Source organism: Arachis duranensis, chromosome 7 (genome assembly GCF_000817695.3).
Source record: "Arachis duranensis cultivar V14167 chromosome 7, aradu.V14167.gnm2.J7QH, whole genome shotgun sequence".
NCBI lineage: Eukaryota > Viridiplantae > Streptophyta > Magnoliopsida > Fabales > Fabaceae > Arachis > Arachis duranensis.
The window spans coordinates 73719346-73744757 of record NC_029778.3 but is presented as its reverse complement, the minus strand read 5'-3'; the positions used below and the strand labels follow the sequence as shown (position 1 = coordinate 73744757).

At 32.8% G+C, this 25412-nt stretch overlaps 1 protein-coding gene across 6 annotated transcripts; it reads left to right on the top strand.

Annotated features, from left to right (window-relative positions):
• Positions 1-12: 12 nt before the first annotated feature.
• LOC107459705 (alpha,alpha-trehalose-phosphate synthase [UDP-forming] 1) lies at positions 13-25412 on the top strand. 6 transcript variants are annotated; one of them, XM_016077931.3, is made up of 19 exons: positions 14111-14545; positions 14706-14831; positions 14990-15401; positions 15506-15603; positions 15714-16102; positions 16977-17091; positions 17240-17341; positions 18829-18979; positions 19416-19504; positions 20638-20686; positions 21110-21210; positions 21927-22114; positions 22497-22614; positions 23312-23479; positions 23549-23671; positions 23751-23838; positions 23929-24059; positions 24163-24261; positions 24677-25412. In XM_016077931.3, the coding sequence occupies exons 3-19, from the start codon at positions 15032-15034 to the stop codon at positions 25079-25081; spliced, it is 2784 nt and encodes a 927-aa protein (XP_015933417.1). In that variant the 5' UTR covers positions 14111-14545; positions 14706-14831; positions 14990-15031; the 3' UTR covers positions 25082-25412. The 6 variants fall into 6 exon arrangements, with proteins under 6 accessions (XP_052107435.1, XP_015933416.1, XP_015933417.1 ...); XM_052251475.1 differs by lacking the exons at positions 14111-14545; positions 14706-14831 and adding an exon at positions 13-212 and having other exon boundaries at positions 24680-25412; XM_016077930.3 differs by lacking the exons at positions 14111-14545; positions 14706-14831 and adding an exon at positions 13-212.

Genomic DNA, 25412 nt, shown 5'->3' with positions numbered 1-25412 from the left:
TCTGTGCCCCGCCAAAAATATTATGCGCCCTCTTTCTTTCTCCTCCTATTTAAACCCATTCGGTTTCTCTCTCACTCTCATTCTTCAGAACCAACACAACAAACTCTCTCTCTCTCTCTCTCTCTGTGTGTGTGTCTCTCTCTCTCGCATGCTCAAATTTGAACCAGAGAGAACAACACCACTCGCACTTCACGAAACTTCACGCCCTTCAGGTTAGCTTTCTCACTCAACTTGGTTTCTCACTCAAATAGCGTAGCTGTAATTTTTCTGTGTTGGTATGTGATGTTATTAATTAGTAGCGACTAGTTGCTTGAATCGGAGTGTTTAGATCTGAGGATGAACCGCTATTGATTGATTTAGCTCGCCTGTTTTTGCGCATTTGAATTTCGGTGATTGTCTTGTTTTTTTATTGCTTTTCTTTTTATTTAATTTGATTTGGTGTGATACGTGTTGAATCAATAAGAACGATAATAAGTTCTCTGTTTAGTTGCTGATAAAAATTCTCCATAAAACGATCTCGTTAAGTTGCTCTTTTCAGTTCGGCTCGAATGGCTCTCGTTTTCCCATGCGTGTCGAATTTTTAGTTATTTGATTTGATTTTTTTCTCCTTTTTTTTGATATTTTAAAGATTTATCATTAGTACTGTAGTAGTTATATTTAAGTACTATGTCCATGTCCGAAGAAAAAATTCATCCGATTAGAAACACTATTGGCGCGTAATTTTAGCAGCCTTTCTACTGTGGAAATTTGGAATTCAGGAAGAAGTTATGGTCAAAACGCACCGAATTGTTTGTCAGAGATTTTTCAAGATATTTTAATGGAGTCAATGGACATAAGCAGAATGCAAGTTGCTGAAGTGCTTCTGGGTTAGAAAAAAGAAGAAAGGAGCTCGTGCTGTCTCGCATCATCTCTTGGCCATAAAAAAAAAAAAATAAATAAGAAAAAGAAATTGTAGTTAAAGTAGGAGAAAATGGCATGGCATATTTAGGTGGTGTACGAGTGCATGACCTTTTTACTTGCTCGGTTGGAATATCTTAAGAATTTCTCTTACTACTAGTGATGCAACCGTTTTGCGGGTTAGTGGTCCCCCTGCTAGGTGTTTGTTAGTTTTGTTTCTCTGAAAGCTCTCTACGAAAATCCCCTCATTCGTTCCGTAGGGATGCCCTTTGGCAACTTTGAACTTTAATTCAACCTGTGAAATTGGTTTCTAAAGTCCTTTGGCTCATAGTTCGCTCCCTGTCCTTTGTGTGTGTGGAGTGGAATGGAAATTCGGAAAGAGAAAACGTCATAAATAATGATATTATTATTAGTATTGTTATAAAATATGTAAAGGCCAGGGAAAGAAGCGGTAGAATTGAATTGGGGCCATGGTTTCTTCTAAAGATAGGCTTTTCAGTTAAAGATGGTTCTCATCTCTCTCTATGTGGATCAAAGCAGCACATGTGACTCACTCAGGTACCCATGTGGTTGAGTTTGTGGATACCCGGAATAATGGACCCTGAAACTGTTTTCTCAAAGTTTCTTCTGTTCCTCTCTATACGATAGATTTGCTAGATGTAGTGAGCTTTTCTTAGGGTTCCACAAAATGTCCGGATCAATTTCCATGTGACAATGCTTATTTTACCCATCTATGCGTAATGGGGACGCCTTTCTAGAACACAATAATTAATACTTTAGTACAGTATGTCAACTTCAACCTTGTCATTATAGGATGAAGTATAGTAATCAGAATTAGCATTCAGCATAGTCCTCCTGGGTATATGGCGAGGATGAGATTAGCCATTCACAAAATTTACTATTAGCCTAATTATCTGATAACCAGAGTTAATTAAGAAGATTATGCTCCTCATTTCTAGTCTCAACGGTTTTGTTAGAGTTTTGCATGACCTAGATATGTAAGACCTATTGATAGAAATTTGGTCCTCAATTCATTAGTGAGCTAATTTTTAAGATTTTAGTTAAATTTATTCAATTCTAACATAATTCCAGAGCTTAGTGTATTTGACCGTGGTCATAGCTCTTTCTACATATTGTGAAATGAACTCTGCCTTTTTAGGACCTCTTTTACTCCGTATTTTGAGTTATTTTTTATTTTAATAATCCACCTTAAAATCAAATATCAAAATTACTATTATAAAATATATATTAAAATATAAAATACACATTTTGAATTTGAGTTAAATAGCAAATGTATTTGCACAAAAATACATAGTAGTTAATTTTGGTATACAAATAATATTTTTATTATTTATTTGATCAAATTCAAATAATAATTAAATAACTCTTTACCAAGTATTACACTTGCTTGTTGTAATGACCCAATTTTTGACAGGTTCGAATCACTTTTAATATTATTTAATTATTTTTTAATAAAAATAAATTTTTATTTTTTAGATTCATATTTATAATTAAAATTAATTTAACTTTTAAAAATTAAAATTTTTCTAACTTTTTATCCGTTTCATAGTTATTGATTCTTTTTTTTTTATTATTCTTCTCTCTATGTAACACGATTTCTTTCTTTCTTCTGTCTCATTCTCCGTTTCTTTTTTGTAGTGTTCATAATTTTTTTTCAATGGTAATACATCTAAAATTATTAACTTATATAGAAAATATTTTTGAAATACATCCAAAATCATAAATTTAAAATTTAAATTTAAACATTAAAAAACAATTGTAACATGTTTAAAATTATGAAATGATGCACAAAATATTTCTAAAACACATTTAAAATCATGAATGAAAAATTTAAATTTTTGCAATGGCCGTAATTACAGATATAACAGTGTTGACAATTTGAGGATTGTGATTCTTTAAGTTGTTCTTCTACCTAAACCGTTTTCCAATGTAAAATAGGATGTTTTACATGGCATGAAAAATCAATGTGATTGAATAACTAAACAGATACATACGGTTAACTATGAATCACTTTCTCTTAAACACATTCAAAATACCTGAGGTCCACTTCCGACGAAGAAGGATTAGCGACGCTGACGAAGATTAACGCGACGAGAAATAGGACGAAGCGAGGATGCAGACTGAGCGGCGAGGAGGAAGGCGACGCCAAAGACAAGCGAGGCAGATGACAGCGTTGCAGAGGAACGGCGAAGCGGATGAACGGCGTTGGGGATGACGCGGCGGTGCTGTGCTGAAGAATATTCACACGGACGAATTAAAATCTTTAATTTTATTGAATTTATATTTTTAGAAGTGTATTTAAATAATAATCTGTTAATAATTAAAAATAATAAAATTGAAACAAAAATTTTAAATTTTAAATTTTAGTTTTATTTAGTTTGTATTTTAGATGTTTATTTAATTTTAAAAAGACACGAAATTTATTTAAATGTGTTTGTTTTATTTTTTTAATTATTGTAACAAAAAATTAAATATTGTATAATTTTTAAAGAATACCTAAGTAAATTGATAAATTAATTGAAAAATCGGAAAATCACTCTAATGTTGAATAACAGAAAAAGAAAACTCTGAAGTGCTGCTTCGAATTATGTTAAGTGAAGGACTAAAATATTGATAAAAAAGAACCATATTTTAACAATAAACGATGATTACGAGTCTTAATTCAATAATTTTTGTTTTAATTATTTTTTAATATTTAAATAAATAAATTTAAATACAAATATTTTTCAAATTATTAAAAAACAAAAAATTCAAAAATATATTTAAAAATTAAAAAGAAATTAAAAAGATGAGTTATGACTTCTAATAATTTTTCTTTGACAAATTATCAACTACTCATCAAAATTGGTATTCATTTATAGTATATATACAAGAGAAATGTAAATGTTTTATAAAAAATATTATATAATACCTGATGGTCCTGACCTTTTCTAAATTTTTTTTCCCATAATTTAGTCCAGATTATAATGCATGTATATCCGGATGAAAACTAAATAAAGGAGAGCGGCCTCTATTTTTTCCACCCTTCTTTTTGGCAGTCGTATGCGAAACTTTCTGACTTTGATTATTGTGCAAAAAACTGTCCTGCACTGGTGCTGCGACAGATACTTGGATTAAATATATTAATTAACAATTCTCACCATGTTTCTCCTAAAAGTCAATAACATATCTTTCCCAAGGAAGCAGCCGCACCCCCTCTTAATTTTGCCAGCTCACTCTTTTTCTGTTATTCATTTATATGTTGACGTCATTCTTACTTATCATTGGTGAGAGGGACTGAGGGAGCATGGTTGTAAAATTTCCCCAAGAAAACCGCTTTTTCATGCTTGGTGGATAAATCTCCACAAAACCTGTATCGAAATAGGACATTAGTGGGATTTTATTTTTCATCGTGTGACATTCCTTTTCTTCGGCTAAGTATTCTTGTTAAATGGTTTATACTGTCTTTACCAAAAATGGAATTATCCCGTACGTTGTATTTCATTTATAGTTCAGGCCTGGACACATGCTTTCTATAATTGTGGATATAGATAGCTGTATGTCCGTATGTTGTTGACCCCTTTGAAATTTGAAAGTGAGACATGCTATCCACTATTGCATGGGGATTTATCATGAAGATATTTTCTACTGGATAAGCTGGATTACTACACTGTCAATACCGTGTTAATATCAATAATCCCCTTCACCTCAAAAAGGCAAAAAAAAAAACATGAATACTCATAAACACACACCTGATAGGTTTTCTTTAGTTCGAGTAGAATGTTGTAGAAGAATGGTATTCTAATGATAAGTTGGGATTTTCTTTAAAACTGATGTCATCCTAGGGCTGGCAACGAGTTTTTATAGGAACAGAAAAATGTACTCTAGAAATATTCTCTGTCTCTGTCTCGTATCATGACGGTAATAGAAATTTTATATCCATTGGATATTTAAATATCTATAAATATTTACCGGCTTAAAAAAATAAAAAATTTAAATTATAATTCAAAGTCAATAATTCAATGTTATAATAAAGTCAGTAATATAACAAAGTCAGCATGATAATAAATTCAGTATTATAACATATATTTACTATTGATAATAAACTTAGTATTATAACCTAATATCTCAATTCCATAGTAATAAAATTTAAACTCTAAACCTAAATTTAATTTTATATTAACAAAATTTAAACTCTAAACCTAATTTCATAGCAATTTTATTGATGAATTAAAAATTAAAACATATATTAAAATCAATTTCATCAATTAACAAAAATATCTAACTTATTGCAAAGTGGCCGGCTATGAAACAGAATTATCGTGGTTAGTAGAGGTGGTGCAGAGTCGTCGTTGAGCAGAAGTGTTGTTGGCATTGTGGAGCATAGGCGTTGCTGGAGTATAATTGAAGTCGACATTGCGGATATGAGGCTCGTCGCAGAACGAGGTGGAGGCAATGACGAAACTGCAGTGAGTGATGCAGCAAGAAAAAAAAAGTGAAAGGCAACAACAATGAAGTAAGGGCCTATAAAAGCCGGTGAGACAGTTAAAAGGAGGAAGGAGAGACTAATGGGAATGTGAGAGAGTGTGTGAAGTGACCGAATAAGAGAGACTGGTGAGATCGTAATTTGAGAGAATTAAGATATTTTGACATAATATATATATGAAATTATTTTTGTAATTTTATATTTATGGACATTAAACCGATACATAGACAGCGAGTACTTCTATCTTTACCAAAAATGGAATGATTTATCCGGTACGTTGTATTTCATTTTTGGACACATGCATTCTCTAATTGTGGATATAGATAGCCGTATGTCCGTATGTTGTTGACCTTTGAAACTTGAAAGTGAGACATGCTGTCCACTGTTGCATGGGGATTTATCATGAAAATATTTTCGACTGAGTAAGCTGGATTATTACATTGGTACTGTCAACACCGTCTTTATATTGATAATTCCCCTCATCCCAAAATTGGCAAAAACAAAAGAAACATGAACACCCATAAACACACGCCTCGTAGGTTTTCTTTAGTTCGAGTGGAATGTTGTGGAGGAATGGCATTCTAATGATAAGTTGGGGCTTTCTTCAAAACTAATGTTATCCTAGGGCTGGCAATAGATTTTTGTGGAACAGAAATATGTACTCTAAAAATACTCTCTGTGCCTATCTCGTATCATGACTGGTACTAAAAATTTCATATCCGTTGGATATTTGAATATCTATAAATATTTACTGCTTAAAAAAAATTAAATTATAATACAAAGTCAATAACTCAATATTATAGCAAATTCACAACAAACTCAATGTTATAATAAAGGTCAATAATATAACAAAGTCAGCGTGATAACAAATTCAGTATTATAACAAATATTTATAATTTCATAATAACTTCAGTATTATAACCTAATATCTCAATTCCACAGTAATAAAATTCAAACTCTAAACCCAAATTTAATTTCACATTAACAAAATTTAAACTCTAAATCTAATTTCATAGAAATTTTATCGATGAATTAAAAATCAAAACATATATTAAAAATCAATTTCATCAATTAACAAAAGAAAAAGTATAGGGTACTAATATACTATCTGTCAATTTATTACCAACAATTATTAATTATTATATTTTAAACACATGTATAAAGAGACACATCCAGAAAATATATTTATAAAGACACTTCCATTAGACACAGCCATAAAAGTGTCGTGGTTAGTAGAGGTGGCGCAGAGTCATCGTCGTGGAGAGATGCGTCTTTGAACAAAAGTGTCGTTGCCATTGTGGATCATAGGCGTTGCTGGAGCAGAATTGAAGTGGACATTGCGGATACGAGGCTCATCCCGGAATAGAGGTGGAGGCAACAACAAAGTTGCAGTGAGCGACGCAGCAAGAAGAAAAAAGTGAGCAGCGACAACAACGAAATAAGGGCCTACGAAAGAGTACCGGGTGAGGTAGTGAAAAGGAGGAAGGAGAGACTAGTGAGATTGTGAGAGAGTGTGTGAAGTGATAGAATAAGAGAGGCTGGTGAGATCGGAATTTAAAAAAATTAAGATATTCTGACATAATATATATGAAATTATTTTTATAATTTCATATTAGATACATACCCAACGGGTACTTCTGTCTTTGTCGTCGTTCCGTTTATTATACGGATATCCGTACTTGTCACCCGCAACAAAATACTTCCGAGACTGCTCTCTAGCGGGTAAATTTCAGATATCCGCTCCGCTGGAGAAATGGCCATCCCAAACACGGGAAGAAGAAAAGCTTAAATGTGGTAAATCCCATCTTTTCAATGTCAACTGATTTTATAATCCACGTTTAGTATATTTGTCCAAAATAAAACACTTTTAACATAGGTTCTTAGAGATCACATGGTAAGTTAACCCTTAATATATTTATGGGTCATGCTGTGTACATGTCTTTGGGAATGGGGCCCGTGAACATTGTGGCACTGGCACCGACCCTAGTTAGCTGCATGTATGACAAATTTATGGTTTTGATGGAACTCCCTGGTCATTGTGTATCTTTCATGGGTCCCTGCTTTGAAAAGTTGAATCTCACGTATCTGTCTGGCTCGGCAATAATGTAGAAGAAAAAATATTTTAATTTTAAATTTTTCAATTATTTTATAAATAAAATAATTTTAAGTTTTTATATTTTTAAAAATATATTTATTAATTTTTACTCATTTAGAAATGTAAAATATAACAAAAAATAAATTAAGACTCTCTATTACCATGGAAAAAATTCCCTCGCATTCATAAGGAGTGGAAAACAAATAACAAGGATGCAAAAGCCTTTTTATGTTAATTAGTACTAATTTTGTCGCTTTTACGTGGACTTCATTCATTTAGTCACATGCTTTATGCTTCATTATCATGGTTTTCGTATTCTTTGCCTTTATAAATCTTTTCTCTCTACCATTTTAGTCTTGTTAAAAAAAAAAGATTTTATAGCTATTAGTAAATACTAGTATGTATCACAGTGAAATACAAAGTTGCATTAATAACGGCGCATTCTCTTTACTAGTTTTTTTTTTTTTCTGTGTGAAATATTTATTAGTTTTCTTCTTGTTATTCTTTTTTTCCTTTTTGTTCGCTTGTTTGTTTTTTTGCTATTGCTGCGACAAAGGTTTGGTGGCTTGAGGAAAATAAATATGACTTTCATATATGTGGAACTTGTTTGTTGCTAAAAGACATCCAATTAAATATTGTCAAGTAATTAAAAAATATTTAATATAATCACTTAATATTTCAAAAGTCATGTAATTATAAGCACATGATTGAGTGATTGACTAACTGGCTTTTATGCTATATTATGAATTAATTTTATAAGTTGGTGATGTAATATATTGTCTCAACTCGGTGTGTGGAGACATTTACAAATTATATTTAAAAAACAAAGCTTGAATATTAAGAAAACATGTAAAATAATAAAGTAAAAAGTTAACTTTTTTTAAAAAGTTCTCTCTATATTAAGCTTTTTCAAAAAATATCAAAAGAAAAAGAAAAAGAAAACAATTATTCTTCTATAAATAATCCAAACAGCCAGGACACCATCCACCTCCACCAAAAGATCTTTACACCATTCTTCTTTTACTCTATTTGTTATATGTTTTTTTTTTTCTGAAATTATGATTTAAAAGAGAATGTAAGTTACAACTTACAAAAAAAGAAGTACATTATTCTGCATAATATAATTCACAAACAAACGGGTGCAAATCTTCGAGGAGGGTCTGCTGTCACGCTATCTTCTCTTTTTATTTTATTGGGAATTAATGTGCCTAATATCCTAAAAAGACTGAGATCAAATCTTCAATTTTATTACTAAGAAATAATTTTACTAAAGCAAAAACTAGAGTATCAATTTTTTCTCTTATTTTTAATTATTATTTATTATTAATAAACAAATAGCCCAATCGAAAGCGAAAGCGTGAAATTCATTTTTTTTTGTTTTAGAACAAATAGAAAAGGTAATATTAATTTTCTGATATCTAATAGACAAAGGATGTAAACTACGAGCTGTACTCCAAGTCTAATAATTATGAAAAAATATCTCAACCTCATTTCACTTTTATTTTTCACCTTTTTTATTATCTATTTTCACCCACACCAAACTCTAAATTCTATTTTCAATGTAGTCTCCCACTGCCACTTCCTCAGAAACGCTGTCACTGTCCACTGTCACCGGTTAAGAAGCTGCGATGCGTCACTATCGCCACTTTGCCCACGCTGTTTCGTTGCTGTTCCATGCCGTACTGCTGTCTCTCCTCCATGTTGCACTGCTGCCTCTCCTCCACGCCGCGCCGTGCATCTCCATCTCCCTTAAAACCTGCAAAGTTCCGTCGCTAGCTCTGTCCCTTTTCCCGACGAGTGAAAAGGCCGTCCATTGCCCCATTGTGTCGCGCACAGTCGCACTGCCCTACTGCTTCCTTGCGACGCGCACTCCTGCCGAGGAAGAAGGCCGCTCATCATACATTTGCACCGTAACGATGCGACGCGTCTCTACTTCATCCCATCTTCATTCACCTAAATGGTATGACCCAAATAAACATCCACATCTTAGTGAAAAAATCATCCACATATATAGTAAAATAAACATCTTGCAGAGCATGTACATGCAGAATCAAACAAATCAAGTAAAATACCAATGATATACCCAAATAAATGTCCACTTTAAAATGAAAAGAACCATCCGCATACATAGTAAAATGAACATCCGACTTAGTTGATAAGAAACAAGTAACGAGACAATAGCTGTGGGACACCGGAGTCGCGATACAGCAGTAGCAGTGGTGGCACATGATTGTGAGAGAGCGGTTGCGGCAAAAATAAAAAAGAAATTCAAAATTATTATTAAACCTAATTAATTCAAAATTTGATTTTTAAAATTAAAATTAGGTTTATTTTTAATCTGTTAATTACATTGTTTAAAAAAAGTGTTGTTTCTTTGTACTTTCTCTTCAGATATTTCAAACATTCTTGTGAACGAGGACCTCACATCTCAATTCATTTATGAAAAATATTAGAATCTATCAAAATTATTTTTTGGCTATTATTTAGTCATCAATTCAATTTTTTATTTTAGTTTTTTAGTCTAGTAATTCAACAATATATTTTATTCTATTAGATATAATAAATATATAATTACGGATATTATATATACGAAATTATATATGTTATGTTATATAAGATAACTTTAGATATTATCTTCCTAGTAATAATATTACCAAATTTTAAATCATGAGTATAAGATACATTGACCACAACACACATCTAACAATTTTAATTAATGATAACATGATAAATTTATAAAATTATATCAAATTAATTTCAAATTGAAGGAGACTTTGATGTATTGAAATACCGCAATTTAAAATTTATTTGATTTAATTTTATAAAGCTAAACTAATTAAGACCATTAGATATATATTGTAGTATTACTTAATTTCCCATATCAATAAATCTGATGCTATCAACAGCATCAACAACAGAAATGATAGAAAGATTAACGTGACCAACTTAAAATATTTAAAAAATAAATTTAATGAAAAGAATTTATCGGAGAATAATTTAAAAAATAAATGATTTTTTAAAAACAAATTTGGTTATTATCTCTCTAAACCATGCTGTTGATATTTGATATTTATTTATTGATTATTATTATTTTTATTTTTATTTTTTGCCTTTTAACTTTGATTTGATGCCCATAACGACTGGTCGAGTATCTGATTCTCAGCTTGGAGCTTTGGACATAGAAAATTTTTAAAATTTCAAATCATTTTCATGTATCGAAATGTTTAGACAAAAAAAAATGTTGATATTAAAGATTATGTGGTGAGAAAAAATAACTTATTACCGCTCCATTCTCTTATATTCTATCTCCTTTTACCGATCCAAATATATCCTCCAAACAACACATCAAAAAAGCATAGAATATTGCAGAAAGCAACAACACTAGCTAAAAGCAACAACAAGAACGAGAAGATAGTAGATTCAAGGAGCTGGGGACCTGAACCTCACATCCTTGGGATATGGCATATCGCCTTGCTTTGCCCCAAAAGCTGACTCCCACCACACACAATCAGACAATCTCTAAAGTTGGATCCTTTTCGGTATAAAGATATTTTATATTTATGCATTTAATTATATATTATCTTAATAATAATAATAAATATATTATAAAGTTAGTAATTTTCAAATTTTTAAATAAAATATACAATAAAAAGACAATAACAAAATAATTTAAATAGTCTAAAATTATCTTATTTAATATTTATTAATTATTATTAAAATAATTGTACAATTTTAGATATAATAAATATATAATTACGGATATTATATATACGAAATTATATATGTTATGTTATATAAGATAACTTTAGATATTATCTTCCTAGTAATAATATTACCAAATTTTAAATCATGAGTATAAGATACATTGACCACAACACACATCTAACAATTTTAATTAATGATAACATGATAAATTTATAAAATTATATCAAATTAATTTCAAATTGAAGGAGACTTTGATGTATTGAAATACCGCAATTTAAAATTTATTTGATTTAATTTTATAAAGCTAAACTAATTAAGACCATTAGATATATATTGTAGTATTACTTAATTTCCCATATCAATAAATCTGATGCTATCAACAGCATCAACAACAGAAATGATAGAAAGATTAACGTGACCAACTTAAAATATTTAAAAAATAAATTTAATGAAAAGAATTTATCGGAGAATAATTTAAAAAATAAATGATTTTTTAAAAACAAATTTGGTTATTATCTCTCTAAACCATGCTGTTGATATTTGATATTTATTTATTGATTATTATTATTTTTATTTTTATTTTTTGCCTTTTAACTTTGATTTGATGCCCATAACGACTGGTCGAGTATCTGATTCTCAGCTTGGAGCTTTGGACATAGAAAATTTTTAAAATTTCAAATCATTTTCATGTATCGAAATGTTTAGACAAAAAAAAATGTTGATATTAAAGATTATGTGGTGAGAAAAAATAACTTATTACCGCTCCATTCTCTTATATTCTATCTCCTTTTACCGATCCAAATATATCCTCCAAACAACACATCAAAAAAGCATAGAATATTGCAGAAAGCAACAACACTAGCTAAAAGCAACAACAAGAACGAGAAGATAGTAGATTCAAGGAGCTGGGGACCTGAACCTCACATCCTTGGGATATGGCATATCGCCTTGCTTTGCCCCAAAAGCTGACTCCCACCACACACAATCAGACAATCTCTAAAGTTGGATCCTTTTCGGTATAAAGATATTTTATATTTATGCATTTAATTATATATTATCTTAATAATAATAATAAATATATTATAAAGTTAGTAATTTTCAAATTTTTAAATAAAATATACAATAAAATTTTAAAATTAAAACAAACATTATAGTTGCTGCACAATTATAGTCCCAGTTCCATTCTGAAATTTTAAACAAAAGATTTTATCCCATCTATATCCCAAAGATATTTTTACCCCTATCTTCGGATATCACGATTCACAACTGATATACACGTCAAATTCTCGTTGACATCACTACCACCACTCCTGCTTCTTTCTTTCAATGCTTTTGCACTATCCATGGGTCCTCGTCAAGGTGGCGTAACAAAAATTATTTTTGGGGTGAACATATCGATAAATAATCCAAGTTTTGATTGAACACTTTGGCAAATAACTTTTTGCGGTGTTTTTTCCTTTTTTTTTTCCCGATCTAATAATTAAGTTGTCCATTTATTTTCCTAACAAATTTAAAAAATAGATCTCCCTAAATGTAATCGTAAGCTTTTAACTGGCTTCCGACCACGATCATTGTATAGTCATCAAGTTCAATTTTTGAAGCAAGAAGAACAATGCCCTATGACTATGAGGCTATCACGTATTCCGAAAGCACATTTAGGTGCAAAGATAGATGCCATAGATGCCGTAAGTTGTAAAGCAAGAGAATATTTTCTATACAAATTGCTGGCTACGTAGACCTCCCAAACCCCATAGGAATCTGCATAAACACTGCAAAACCAGTAGTAGCACAGCCGCACAGGCGGAATGAGAATCAAGTGAGTGGAGAAGAGGCTTTTGAAGCCGAATAACAACCATAAGTAGTTAGTGTTTATATATAATAATAATAATATTATTGACTGAACGTAATGGAATGGACATAACTTTGGAGAAAAAAGTAATTCGTATCAAAATGTGGCTTGAAATTTAGAGTTATTCTTCTAAGTTTTAACTTTTAAGAATACATCTCATATCATGAGGCCAAAACTATTTTCCAGATAATTATTAATTATTATGTAACTGTCACCTTTAATGTAAGAAAATAATCCTAGTGGCTAGGCCTATGCTTGTTTGCAAATACTACTGGTTATTTGGCAATATTTTCTTTTTTACGTTCAAGAAAAAAAATTTTAATTTGAGTATTCTATTGAATGGAGTAAATTAAACTAGAATATGGAGTTTACTCCATAGTATATCAACAAAAACTTTTTACATATTGTTGGAGGACATTTAATATTTATTTTAAGGTGGACAGGTGCGGTCGACTTCACGTGAAGTTGATGGTTGAGAGCCGTTAGATAATTTAGTTGATTTGACTAAATTTTCATCTAACCGCTCTCAACCATCAACTTCACGTGAAGTCGACTACAACCTGAGTTTTCACCTTATTTTAAAATAAATTATAACTGAGCTCATTTATATTTATAAAAATTTTGAAATCTTATACCTGAAATGAAAAAATTGAAACCTTATCTATTTAGCAAAAAGTGCTAGATATCAGTAAGTTTTGTAATTTATAGTTATTATATTTTTAATTATGTAAAATTATATCTAATAATATAAAATTATTCATTTTTTTATTAATTAACTATTCACCAAATTTTAATAAAAATACTACTCCTTAAATTTTTTCTAATTTAATTACATGGCTAACTATTTTAAAAAAGATTGTCTTGGTCATACAAATCCCGTTATTAAAGGTCTGTCTTTCTTGCTATTTCAATAGAAAGGTTAAAAGAGGTAGGAAAAGGGTTCCGATGGAATGGAACATTATCATTCTTTTGTGTTGTGAATTCACAAAAATATTTTTATTGGTGCATATTATATATTAATCTGTGCCAAAGCGAATAATAGTATAGTATTAATATTAAAAATTAGAATAAATTATTTACAACAGATTTGGAGAAAAAAGGCAGAGCAAAGCTATATGTGTTGGAGTTGGAGACCTTGGGCTTGGGTTGGTTCTGGAATATTTTCAACCCTTTGTTTATGAATTTTTATTTTTAAAGTAAAATGTTTTTCTTTCTGGTTTCAACAAACTCTTGGGTGTCACCTGCATGGCAGTGAGGCCATATGTGCCTTATGAAGCTTACACGAGGATTCCACTGCTACCACTTTTTTTTCTTCTCTCACCATGATAATTCCCTGCCATTCAGATTCTGTAGATTTCCCACTCTCTCTTGGTACCCTCTTCGCTTGTATTTACTCCTCTCACCCTGACCCAGCTGGAGATTGACGTGTTGAACCACAACTGTCTCTTGCTTTCACTTTCAGCTTCTGCTGAGTTTGAAGGTGTCTTGTGAGCTGGCCTGTGAACTTGTTCCCGTAATATTTTTTTTTTCTTTTCTTTTTTTCTCTTCTCTATTCTATTCTATTGACTTCTTGACTAATTTCAATACACCCTCTTCTTTTCTTCGCAATGTGTGTTCTTTCGTCAAACACTTCCCGTGATTTCCACTTCCATCTCTGTTCCCATTGTTCTCAGCTTTGCTCATATTCCATTCAAATACCAGTCCCAGGGATGCTGATAATTCCATTCCGATGTATAACTTTATGAATCTGATTTTTTCCAACTCATTGGCAAATCCTGTTGCCTTTTGTAATTTTGTAGGTACTAATTTCCCTTCTGATTTTCACTGATTGGAAAATTTTCCTCTGTTTATTTTTGTTCTTGTCACTACTAAGTACTCACCAGCGTTATACTCTGTTCTGCTTGAAACTAAATTTGTTTTTGACAGTGTGTTAATGTTGTTTGCAAACGGAATGCAGGGGAGGCAGTTCAACTGCTCGTGACATTGATTTTGAACGCCAATGGTTGGATTCCAGAGTAGTGAACACATGCCTGGGAGCAAGTGTAACGGTAATTCTAATAATTTTCCAGGTCGAGTTGAACGACTCGTCAGAGGAAGAGAGCTAAGAAAAAATAATATTTATAATGTTAATGGCGTTGCTGAATATTTTGAGCATGACCTGCGCTTGGGAGAAGAAAATAATTACTGTGTTGAACGTTCCCTAGAAGGGGTAGCAGCATCAAAGTCTCTTTGTGAAAGGGATGATGGGAAACCTTTCAGGCAACGGCTTTTGGTTGTTGCCAACAGGCTGCCAGTCTCAGCTGTTAGGAGAGGTGAGGATTCATGGTCTTTGGAGATAAGTGCCGGTGGCCTTGTTAGCGCTCTCTTAGGTATGTGGTCATGAGGCTCCTAAGTTTTCATATTATTTGATTGAATAAGTTTGTTACCGCTTAGAATATAGTTTTATCTAACACGATTATGATCTTTGACAAAGGTGTGAAGGAATTTGAGGCAAGGTGGATAGGTTGGGCTGGAGTCAACGTGCCTGATGAGATTGGACAGAAGGCACTTACTAAAGCCTTGGCTGAAAAAGTAATGAGCTTCTCATTCACAATGTTTAAAAGAAATTGTGGATTTTATTCTCCTGTTTCTTTAGTACGTTTATGATATATTCTTTCTCATGCTTCTGACCTGTGTTGCAGAGATGTATCCCAGTGTTTCTTGATGAAGAGATTGTTCATCAATATTATAATGGCTATTGCAATAACATCTTGTGGCCCCTTTTTCATTACCTTGGACTTCCACAAGAAGACCGCCTTGCCACCACGCGTAGTTTCCAGTCTCAGTTTACAGCATATCAGAAAGCAAATCAAATGTTTGCTGATGTTGTTAATGAGCACTATGAAGAGGGTGATGTTGTTTGGTGCCATGACTACCATCTTATGTTTCTTCCACAATGCTTAAAGAAATATAATAGCAACATGAAAGTTGGCTGGTTTCTACACACCCCGTTTCCATCTTCTGAAATTCACAGGACTCTGCCATCTCGATCGGAGCTCTTGCATGCAGTTCTTGCAGCTGACCTAGTTGGGTAAGCTCAACTTAATAGTCCATTTAGGGATCACCTTTTTTTGTTTGTTTGTTCATTTATTTATTTTTTACCAGTCATCTAATTTTCCTTGCTTTACTTTTGAATATGTTTGATACAAACATATTTAGTTATTAAAAAGATTCTCTCATGTCACCATGGGACAGTTTGGGAATGGAAATTGTGCTATGAAACTTAGATATTTGACCTCCATAAGTTGTGTTAGGCCTTCACAGCCAACATAAAACTTTGTCCAGCTGATCGCACCTAGTGGGCTTTGTTAAAGTTAAGGTTTTCTGGGTCTGGAATTCCAGTTATGAATTCACTTCTGGGCCATAGCCAAAACCACTACTTGACCAAACCAAGTGGCAGTAAACAATTTAATGCGAGCATTGATCTTGCTTTCAGAAAACAGAATACTTTATTTGAAAGAAATCAAGTTTTCTGTACTAAAGATTGCAATCCCCAAAACACATTTGTTTATCCAATAAATTTGTAAAGAATATAAGGAGTAGTATGCTTTCTTTGTTTTTACTCAATCTACAAAAGTACTTATAACTACAAAATTTTAGTAACATTCAAGAAGCTTATGTAAACAAATTCTACCAAAAATGCAATAAAAGTGTTAATTGTTTCATTGCTGTGGTCATATAAATGGCCAGAGTGGCCCAAAACCTTTCAGTGTAAAAAGATTGACAGATCTTGTGGTTAAATGGTGGTATGCTGCTCTTCTCTTGTTCAGTTTGACATTCTTTCTCTTCCAGTTTCTTTTAGGTTCTGTGCTATGTGATTCCCCTACTTCATGCTAAATGTTGTCCTTTCATTTTTTGAGATTGTTATTGCTTCTGACCTGGATAAGTATAACTTTTGCTGACAGCTTTCACACCTATGATTATGCACGGCATTTCGTTAGTGCATGTACACGCATCCTTGGACTTGAGGGCACTCCTGAAGGGGTTGAGTATCAAGGGAAGCTGACTCGAGTTGCTGCAGTATGTGCTCACAGAATTTGTCTATATTCACATGCTTTAAATTTTCAGTCAAAATTACTTGTTGACATTTCAACACATGAAACTATTCTTAAATATGATTACTATAAACCTTGAACTCTTTTTTACTTCTGTTTTCCTTGGATGTCAGTTCCCAATTGGTATAGACTCTCACCGATTTAAACGAGCACTTGAACTTCCTGAAGTCCAGAAGCACATCAAAGACTTAGAAGAAAGATTTAAACACAGAAAGGTACATCTTTTACTTTGTGAATCAGCTGCTTTTACTGTTTATATCATACTATATATATAATTTATTATGCTTGTTGGCGCTATTAACTCAGATTGTTTGGATTTACATTTCATACATATTACATCATTCTATAAATTGAGGATCTTAGAGTCGTATTAGTTCCACCAGCTTAAATTAATGTGATTTCGAACAAATTAGATAGACAGAGAGGAAACGAAAAATTCATTAAGACTCGCAAAATTGCTGACCACACAACCATTACTCCTGTAATCTATTATCTAGCTGAACTTCAATTCTTTTACTATACACCTTGTAGAGGCAGTAATATAATCTGGCACAATTACCTCGGTGTTCAACTGCTGTTGCTTCAAAATGTTAATAACTATACTATAGACTTTGTTGAATTTGTTTTGGAGCCTAATTTCTGGAATTCCTTGACTCTTTTAAGTTTTAAATGTATTGGATTATTTATGTGAGGACAAGTAGTTTATCTTGTCCTCGTGCTACATGGTGGGGTTATCTGCGGGATTAAATGTCATTGTACTCTATGTAAGAACAAAATTTCAGAAAAAACAAAAAATTAGATCAACGTCTTGTTTAATGAACTCTGCTACACTTTTATGCGCCTTTTAATGGAAACAACAAATAGAAATAGAAGGAATAGAATGAATGACTGAAATCTGTAAGATATGCAGGAACTAACAGTAGTTTCTGAGCAAGTATAGAGAGCTCAGTACCGCAAGCCTGAACCTTAATTCTTGCCTGAAATGGATGAAAACACCATCCTTACATAGTTACATCATATAACCCTAACTCGCCTTTGTTCTTTTCCGAGTACTGCAGAAACTTTTGTAGTAAGTTTACAACTAGAGACTACTATGATTGGCTGAATTCCCCTAGGTTCCTATGATCATATCAGCTTTCCTCTGCCACTTTTAATCTGACAACTAACCATTTTTCCATATTTATCACTGCTGTTAGTCTTCTCCGTTGTCCTCATTTGACTAAGCACCTTTGGCAGGATTCTTCTATTGATAATATATTTATCTAAAGGAATAATGATTTATGGGGATAACCACGTCTATAACAGACTTTCATTCTTGTCTTTCTTTTTCCAAAGAAAAAATTCTTTTAAAAAAGTATATAAACTATAAGAGGGTTGGAATTGTCTACTGATAATATATTTATCATTTCTTAATCAGATCCTTCTTTCAGTTTGTCACAGAGGAAGCTATCGATGTCAATCTGGCAACTATCTGTCATGATTGTGATTTAACTATGAAATTTCAACTTATGGTGCATTCTTCTAGTAATTAGGCATTAGTAAAGGACTACTTGAGTGCTATTGTTACAGAGTTGCTTTCACTATAAGTTGCATTTGTTTTGCTATGGGATGCCAGCCAGATATTCTTCTTTATCTTGTAGCATCGTGCTTCTTTAATTTTGATCTAATCTAATCATCACTTTACCACTTTATGCCTTGACAGGTAATGTTAGGTGTTGATCGCCTTGATATGATCAAAGGAATCCCTCAAAAAATTCTGGCATTTGAAAAATTTTTAGAAGAGAATCCTGACTGGCGAGAAAAAGTTGTTCTGCTTCAAATTGCTGTCCCAACAAGAACAGATGTTCCTGAGTGTATGCTGCATAATTATTCCTTTTTTCAACTGTTTTAGTCTATGTTAGAGTAAGCCTGTTGTTTTGATAGGTTGAAGATCATTTTCCTATATCTGAAAGGTTGATCTAATTTTTGTGTGCACTATTGCTATAGCCTACAGTATTATATTGACAAATATATATTCAACATTTAAGGGTCTAGAGATCGAAATAAATAAAAGTAAAGGAAAGAAATAAAAAAACTATACATGCAACATGCAACAAGTGTGTCATGTCATTAGCTTTCCATTTTATCTACTTCATGTTTTCATTGCTAGGCATGGTTTCTACTGCTCTCTCACTTTCAATTTTACATTAAGTAATAGCTCTCCTAAAACCTAAATCTGTATTTCTTATTATCTAAATAAACAGAAATGTGAAACATGCACTCATTCTTTTATTTCTTTCGTATTACCAGATCAAAAGCTTACAAGCCAGGTTCATGAAATTGTTGGTCGCATCAATGGAAGATTCGGATCATTGACTGCTGTTCCTATACATCACCTGGTGTGTTCCTTTAATATTCGTCTGTTGCAAATTATATTAATGCTGATAGAGTCATCACATATCAAACAGGATTATCTTTTCGGTGAATCTTCCTAAAATCTCACTGGAGTATGTAATTCATCAGTACTGATTGCATATAATTTTCTTAGTTTCTTCCATGTGATGTGTTCATTTTACACCTTTTATTAGGATCGATGAATTTATAATTAATGTTAACTTGTTTGTCGAATTAAAGGGTAAAATATGGGAGGTTGGGCACCTTTGTTGGTTCATTTAATGCACCAGCTCATATGAAACAGTATTATGCATAAAAATTTACTTGTCAATCAATGAAAATGTTCAACATAGACTGATTGATTAGTAGGCGATAGAAATGTCAATAATTATTTTGAGATTTTCTTCTTGATGTTATAACATTAGGCTGGTTCTTTATTTTGTTTCTGGACTCTTTCTCCATGTAAGAATAGTTAAGTAGTATGTTGGAAATGTTACTTATCATGCACTCTAAATAGGTACTGCCTTTTTCTCCATTTTCTTTAGCTGTTACCACTGACTGCCCAGAATGAACCACACATATCGAACTCCTTTTAACTTTAAAGCATTCAAATTTGTTACACATTTTGTTATTTAACAATTATGTGTGTTTGTGTGTGTGTCTATATATATATTGTAAGTAGCTCCATATGCTAGATTTTTCTCATATACAGTACTGTTCTGGTTCTTATTCATAGCCTTGCAAATTAGAGGAATGGCCTGCTTTTAGAGATCTGGAAGTGCTGTGTATAACAGACTTTCAGCTACCAACCAATTAAAACATGATAAGTCCAATTGGGTAAACAACTAACTATTGGCAACAATACTGAAAGTTATGATTTTCTCATCATTGAAAAAAAATTGGCCTTGGTTAATTTAAATTTTGTACTGATTATCGTGTGCCTTAGGAAGTTTGCTTATGAAGCTAACAATGGCCAAGGATAGGGCTGTATTAATTACTATGAACTTTTAATGGCCGCATACCATACCTAAATAACATCAATCATTCTTACATGTGTATTCTGATTATTGACATACATCGTTTGTTTAATATTAATCACGTTGCTATAGCTGATTTAATGAATTTTCTATGCCTGCAGGATCGATCTCTTGACTTCTATGCATTATGTGCTTTGTATGCTGTTACAGGTACAATCTTGTGATTTTTTAGATTTTTTTTTTATTCTGAAGATTTCCTGTGAATAATTTAATGTCAAGTTGTTAGGTGGAAATAGTTAGCCTCAAGAAATGGTCATGTGTTTAGGTACACTATAAATGGAAATTTCAGTGCCCTTTTTGACATGAGTTCATATAATTTAATTGCCATCTGCAATTCCTTTCAAGCTCTTCATGAGAATTGTGTACACCTGTTTCTCTCTTTAAATATATGTGTTTATGTGGTGAGAAACTGCTCTAATAAAGTTATAGTTTGAGAAGGCACACTTGCCTCCAAATCCAAAATGTGGTTTGCATATTTACCTTTTATTTTTATTTTTTTTGCCGATATTCAATTTATTGCAGTAATTTTTTCTGCTAAATAGCATGTTCATACTCTCTCTGTTTCTTTCCCAGATGTTGCACTTGTCACATCATTGAGGGATGGAATGAATCTTGTCAGTTATGAATTTGTCGCTTGCCAAGCTAAAAAAAAAGGAGTTCTCATTCTTAGCGAAGTAATTACAGAAACTTAATGTATTTATATTTTATTATACTTCTTCTTTCCGGGATATTTTAAAGTTGAATTACTTTTTGGCGGATAATAGATTCTAATGTGAGAAAATGGAAACATCTAGGCTTCTGTACTCTTACATTTTGGGTTATCAAACATTGGTTTCAGTTGGCTTTAGGCTGTTGCAGATAATCTTTTAACTAGGGAGTAGAGATGATAATATTACCCTGAAAAAAATTTTCAAGCTACATGCTGTGTCTATTTCATATCTTTCCAAGGCCACTTTTTAGTCACCATTACAACTTCAAATGATCTTTAAAATTTTCTCTTATTTAATTTCCTTCTATGAAATACTTTCAATTTTCAATCAGTAGTTACTTTTCCCTGCATCTTTTGAAAAAGCTCTCAAATGGCCTTGCTTAATGAGAGGCAGGGCCATGTTACCGAACACCATTTGTTCCCAAATGCCAAATCTCTTGCAATTTGCAATTGTCTGCAATTGGATGAACGATATACTAAGTTTCATCTTTGCTTCTTGAAAAAATTGTAGACTATTTGTTTAATCTCTGTTTGTAGAAGGATATTGATGCTTCTCATCTTGGCATTTAAAAGTTTACTTTTGCATATTTGGTTCTCTTATTTAGATGTATATGTGTAGTCGATTATTTAAACATGTATGTACACTGTTGATATAGTAACTGACTGCTGGAATTCTTCCAGTTTGCTGGTGCTGCGCAATCTCTTGGTGCTGGGGCAATTCTGGTCAACCCCTGGAACATCACAGAAGTTGCCGCTGCAATTGACAAGGCTTTAAATATGGAACCAGTGGAAAGAAAGAACAGACACGAACATAACTTTGAGCATGTAACACAGCACACTGCTCAGGAATGGGCAGAAACTTTTGTCAGGTACATTGCATTCTAAATATCTTTTTATCCTTATTATATGTTGGAAGTTTGCAATTTATAATGAGGGTGACGTTTCTTATCGGAGCCTGTTGTTTTATACATGTTTGTTCAAAATTTAGCCTGCATTTTAGACTCTTGTGCGATAATAACAACAACAATAATATCCTATCTTTGATTTTGTTCAAAACCTTCTGTTACTCGGGGGAAGTTATAAAACTCTGCTGATTGGATTATACTTTCTTTTCAACCACTACTTTTTATACCATAGATGTCTGCTTTTAAATTCTGAACTAAAATAATTTAGCAAAGAATAGATGTTATGCTTGGGATTTTATGTTAGATCAAGAGTACCATAATGCACCTCATCTTTTAATATCTGCAGTGAATTGAATGATACTGTTGTTGAGGCACAGCTAAGGACAAAACAAGCTCCACCCCGACTCCCAACCAAGACTGCAATCGAACGTTATCTGCAGTCAAGTAACCGATTGCTCATTTTGGTATGTTGTCTTATGAAGCTTGTGACTTACTTGAATACTGATCTTTCAGGAACCCTTTTAGATCTTCTGGTTTAAAACCAACCATTTTAATGCTTGTTTGAATGTTTCCTTGTTGCTACTTTACAAAGACAGAAAAGCACTTGATTGCAAACTATCAATACACTTATTTTTTCTCTTGAAAACTAGGAAAGTTGCAATGGAGAATAGATCTGAAGCATTATTACTCGAAGTGAGAATAATTGGCTGAAAGGGAAAAAATTGTGATTTCAAAACAGAAATATTTCTGCAGTTTAAAAATTAAAACCAAATAGGAAAACCAGCAAGATGCTTGGTGGATAAAGGATAACTGTTTTAGCACCTCAATAAGTCAAAACAATAGCCATCCAAATCTTTTAGGGGTTGTTTGTGAGTAAAGTTTTGGAGGGAGTCGGAGGGGAAGAGAAAGCTACAAGTCCTCCAAAATCCTCCCATCCCCTCCAAACTTTTAACTCTCAAACAAAGACTAAAAGTTGTAAAGAAATGAAGAGGCAAGTTGAGGAAATGAATCATGCAGTCAAGACTAGAATTTTGATTAAATGGTCTCTGGCCAAGTGTGCTGTGCTTAGATTACACAATTTTTCATTAATAATAAATCATGAAAAGTTTCATTCATTTTGTATTTAAGCATGTTATCTTGACATGGTCATACCGACTGTAGGGGTTTAATGGAACTTTAACTGAACCTGTTGAGAAAAGAGGTGACCAGTTTAAAGAAATGGAGCTCACTGTTCATCCAGAACTGAAACAACCCTTGAAAGAACTTTGCAGTGACCCAAAGACCACAATTGTTGTGCTAAGTGGAAGTGGTCGAGCAGTTCTAGATGAAGTAATTCTCGTCACATTACTCCCTTCTTTGCAAAATATTCGATCAAGTTTTAACTTATTGTTGTTACAGAACTTCAAAGAGTATGACTTGTGGCTGGCAGCAGAGAATGGGATGTTTCTAAACCCTTCAAAGGGAGAATGGATGACAACAATGCCAGAACAGCTGAATATGGAATGGGTTGACAGTTTGAAGGTTCTCATTTTGAAGCTTCAATTCTTTGGAGTGTGCCTATTCATGATATTGACTTATTCTGGTGATCCTGTGTTTCCAGCATGTTTTTTTGTACTTCAGGGAGAGAACACCGCGGTCGCGTTTCGAAGAAAGGGAAGCTTCACTTGTATGGAATTACAAACATGCAGGTTGTTTTTCGTTGTGTTTGAGGGGACATTTTATGTTCTGTTCTGCCTCTTTTTTTTTTTTCACTTGCTAACTCCTTACAACCATCATAGATGTTGAGTTTGGAAGAGTTCAAGCAAGGGACATGCTGCAGCATCTTTGGACAGGCCCAATTTCTAATGCGTCAGTTGAAGTTGTTCAAGGTAGCAGATCCGTTGAGGTGCGAGCTGCTGGAGTTACAAAGGTGAATTCTTCTCTCTGTTAATTGACTTCTCTGTTATGTTTTCACCTTAAAATTCTCAAGATGATTAATCTCAAAGCTCTGTACCTATTACCTGATTAATCAGGGAGCAGCTATTGACCGCATCCTGGGTGAGATAGTCCACAGCAAATCCATGACAACACCGATTGATTATGTCCTCTGTATAGGACATTTTCTTGCAAAGGTGAGTTTGATTTTCATTATTAAGTCCAATTATTTGTTTACTTCTATCAGCATATGCATGTATGTTTAATGTTGTTTACTCATATGCTAAGAAAATCTTACAAACTCTAGATGATTTTCATTATGTATTTTTGGTTTAAAATGTGTTTCAAACCCTGTTGTTGTGATCCATTTTTTGTACTTTATAATTAACTGATGACCATTTGAAAGAAACCGCAGATAAATTCTTTACTATTGTAAATCCAAACATTATAAAAGTCACTACACATTTGTTTGGGAGCTGGGAAAAATAAGTCTGATCCGTCAATAATCCTATATATTCAATCTCTCTTACTTTAATTTTGATGAATAGACTTGCTCTTAAACTGAGTGGTGAACACAATGGTAGGAACTGAACTTAACATTACTGATTGCAGCAGGATGAAGACATATATGCGTTTTTTGAGCCCGAGCTTCCTTCTTCCGGTGCGGCTCATTCACGAAGCAAGGTAACAGATGGAATCAAGTTTCCAGGTGAGAAGCCATCTTTGAAGATCCCTCCTAACAAAAATGGAACAAAGTCATCTCAAAATAAGGCACAACGGCCTGCTCCAAATTCTGAGAAGAAACCAACCAACCATGTCTGCCGTGCACCACGCCGGCCGGCTCCTGAAAAGATCTCTTGGAATGTGCTTGACCTAAAGAAGGAGAATTACTTCTCTTGCGCCGTTGGACGAACGCAAACGAATGCTCGGTATACACTTGGCTCTTCAGATGACGTTGTTGCATTTCTGAAGGAACTAGCTGGTGCTTCTTCAAACTCTCTATTTCAGAGTACCTGAGTTTAGATTCTGTGGTTTTTGTACATGACCTCAGAACTTGGCATATCCCTGGAACCTACTTCCTTGTCCCAGGCCCCAAAGAGAGAAAGGAATGCAAAGGAAAAAGGAAATTAAAGTCTTTCTTATGGGAGGACGAAAAGGAACATTGACATTCTCAAATTCAATAGATAAAGAATGTAGGTATCATAGTCTCAGAATTCCTTGTATATGTTCTGCTGCCTTCAATTTAGTCATGCTCATTTCTCTATTGTAGTCTTGTAGCCTTCTCAGAATCCTTCTCTAACGAGTAGTTTAATAAGGGTTTACACTCTTATATATCCTAAATTCCGAA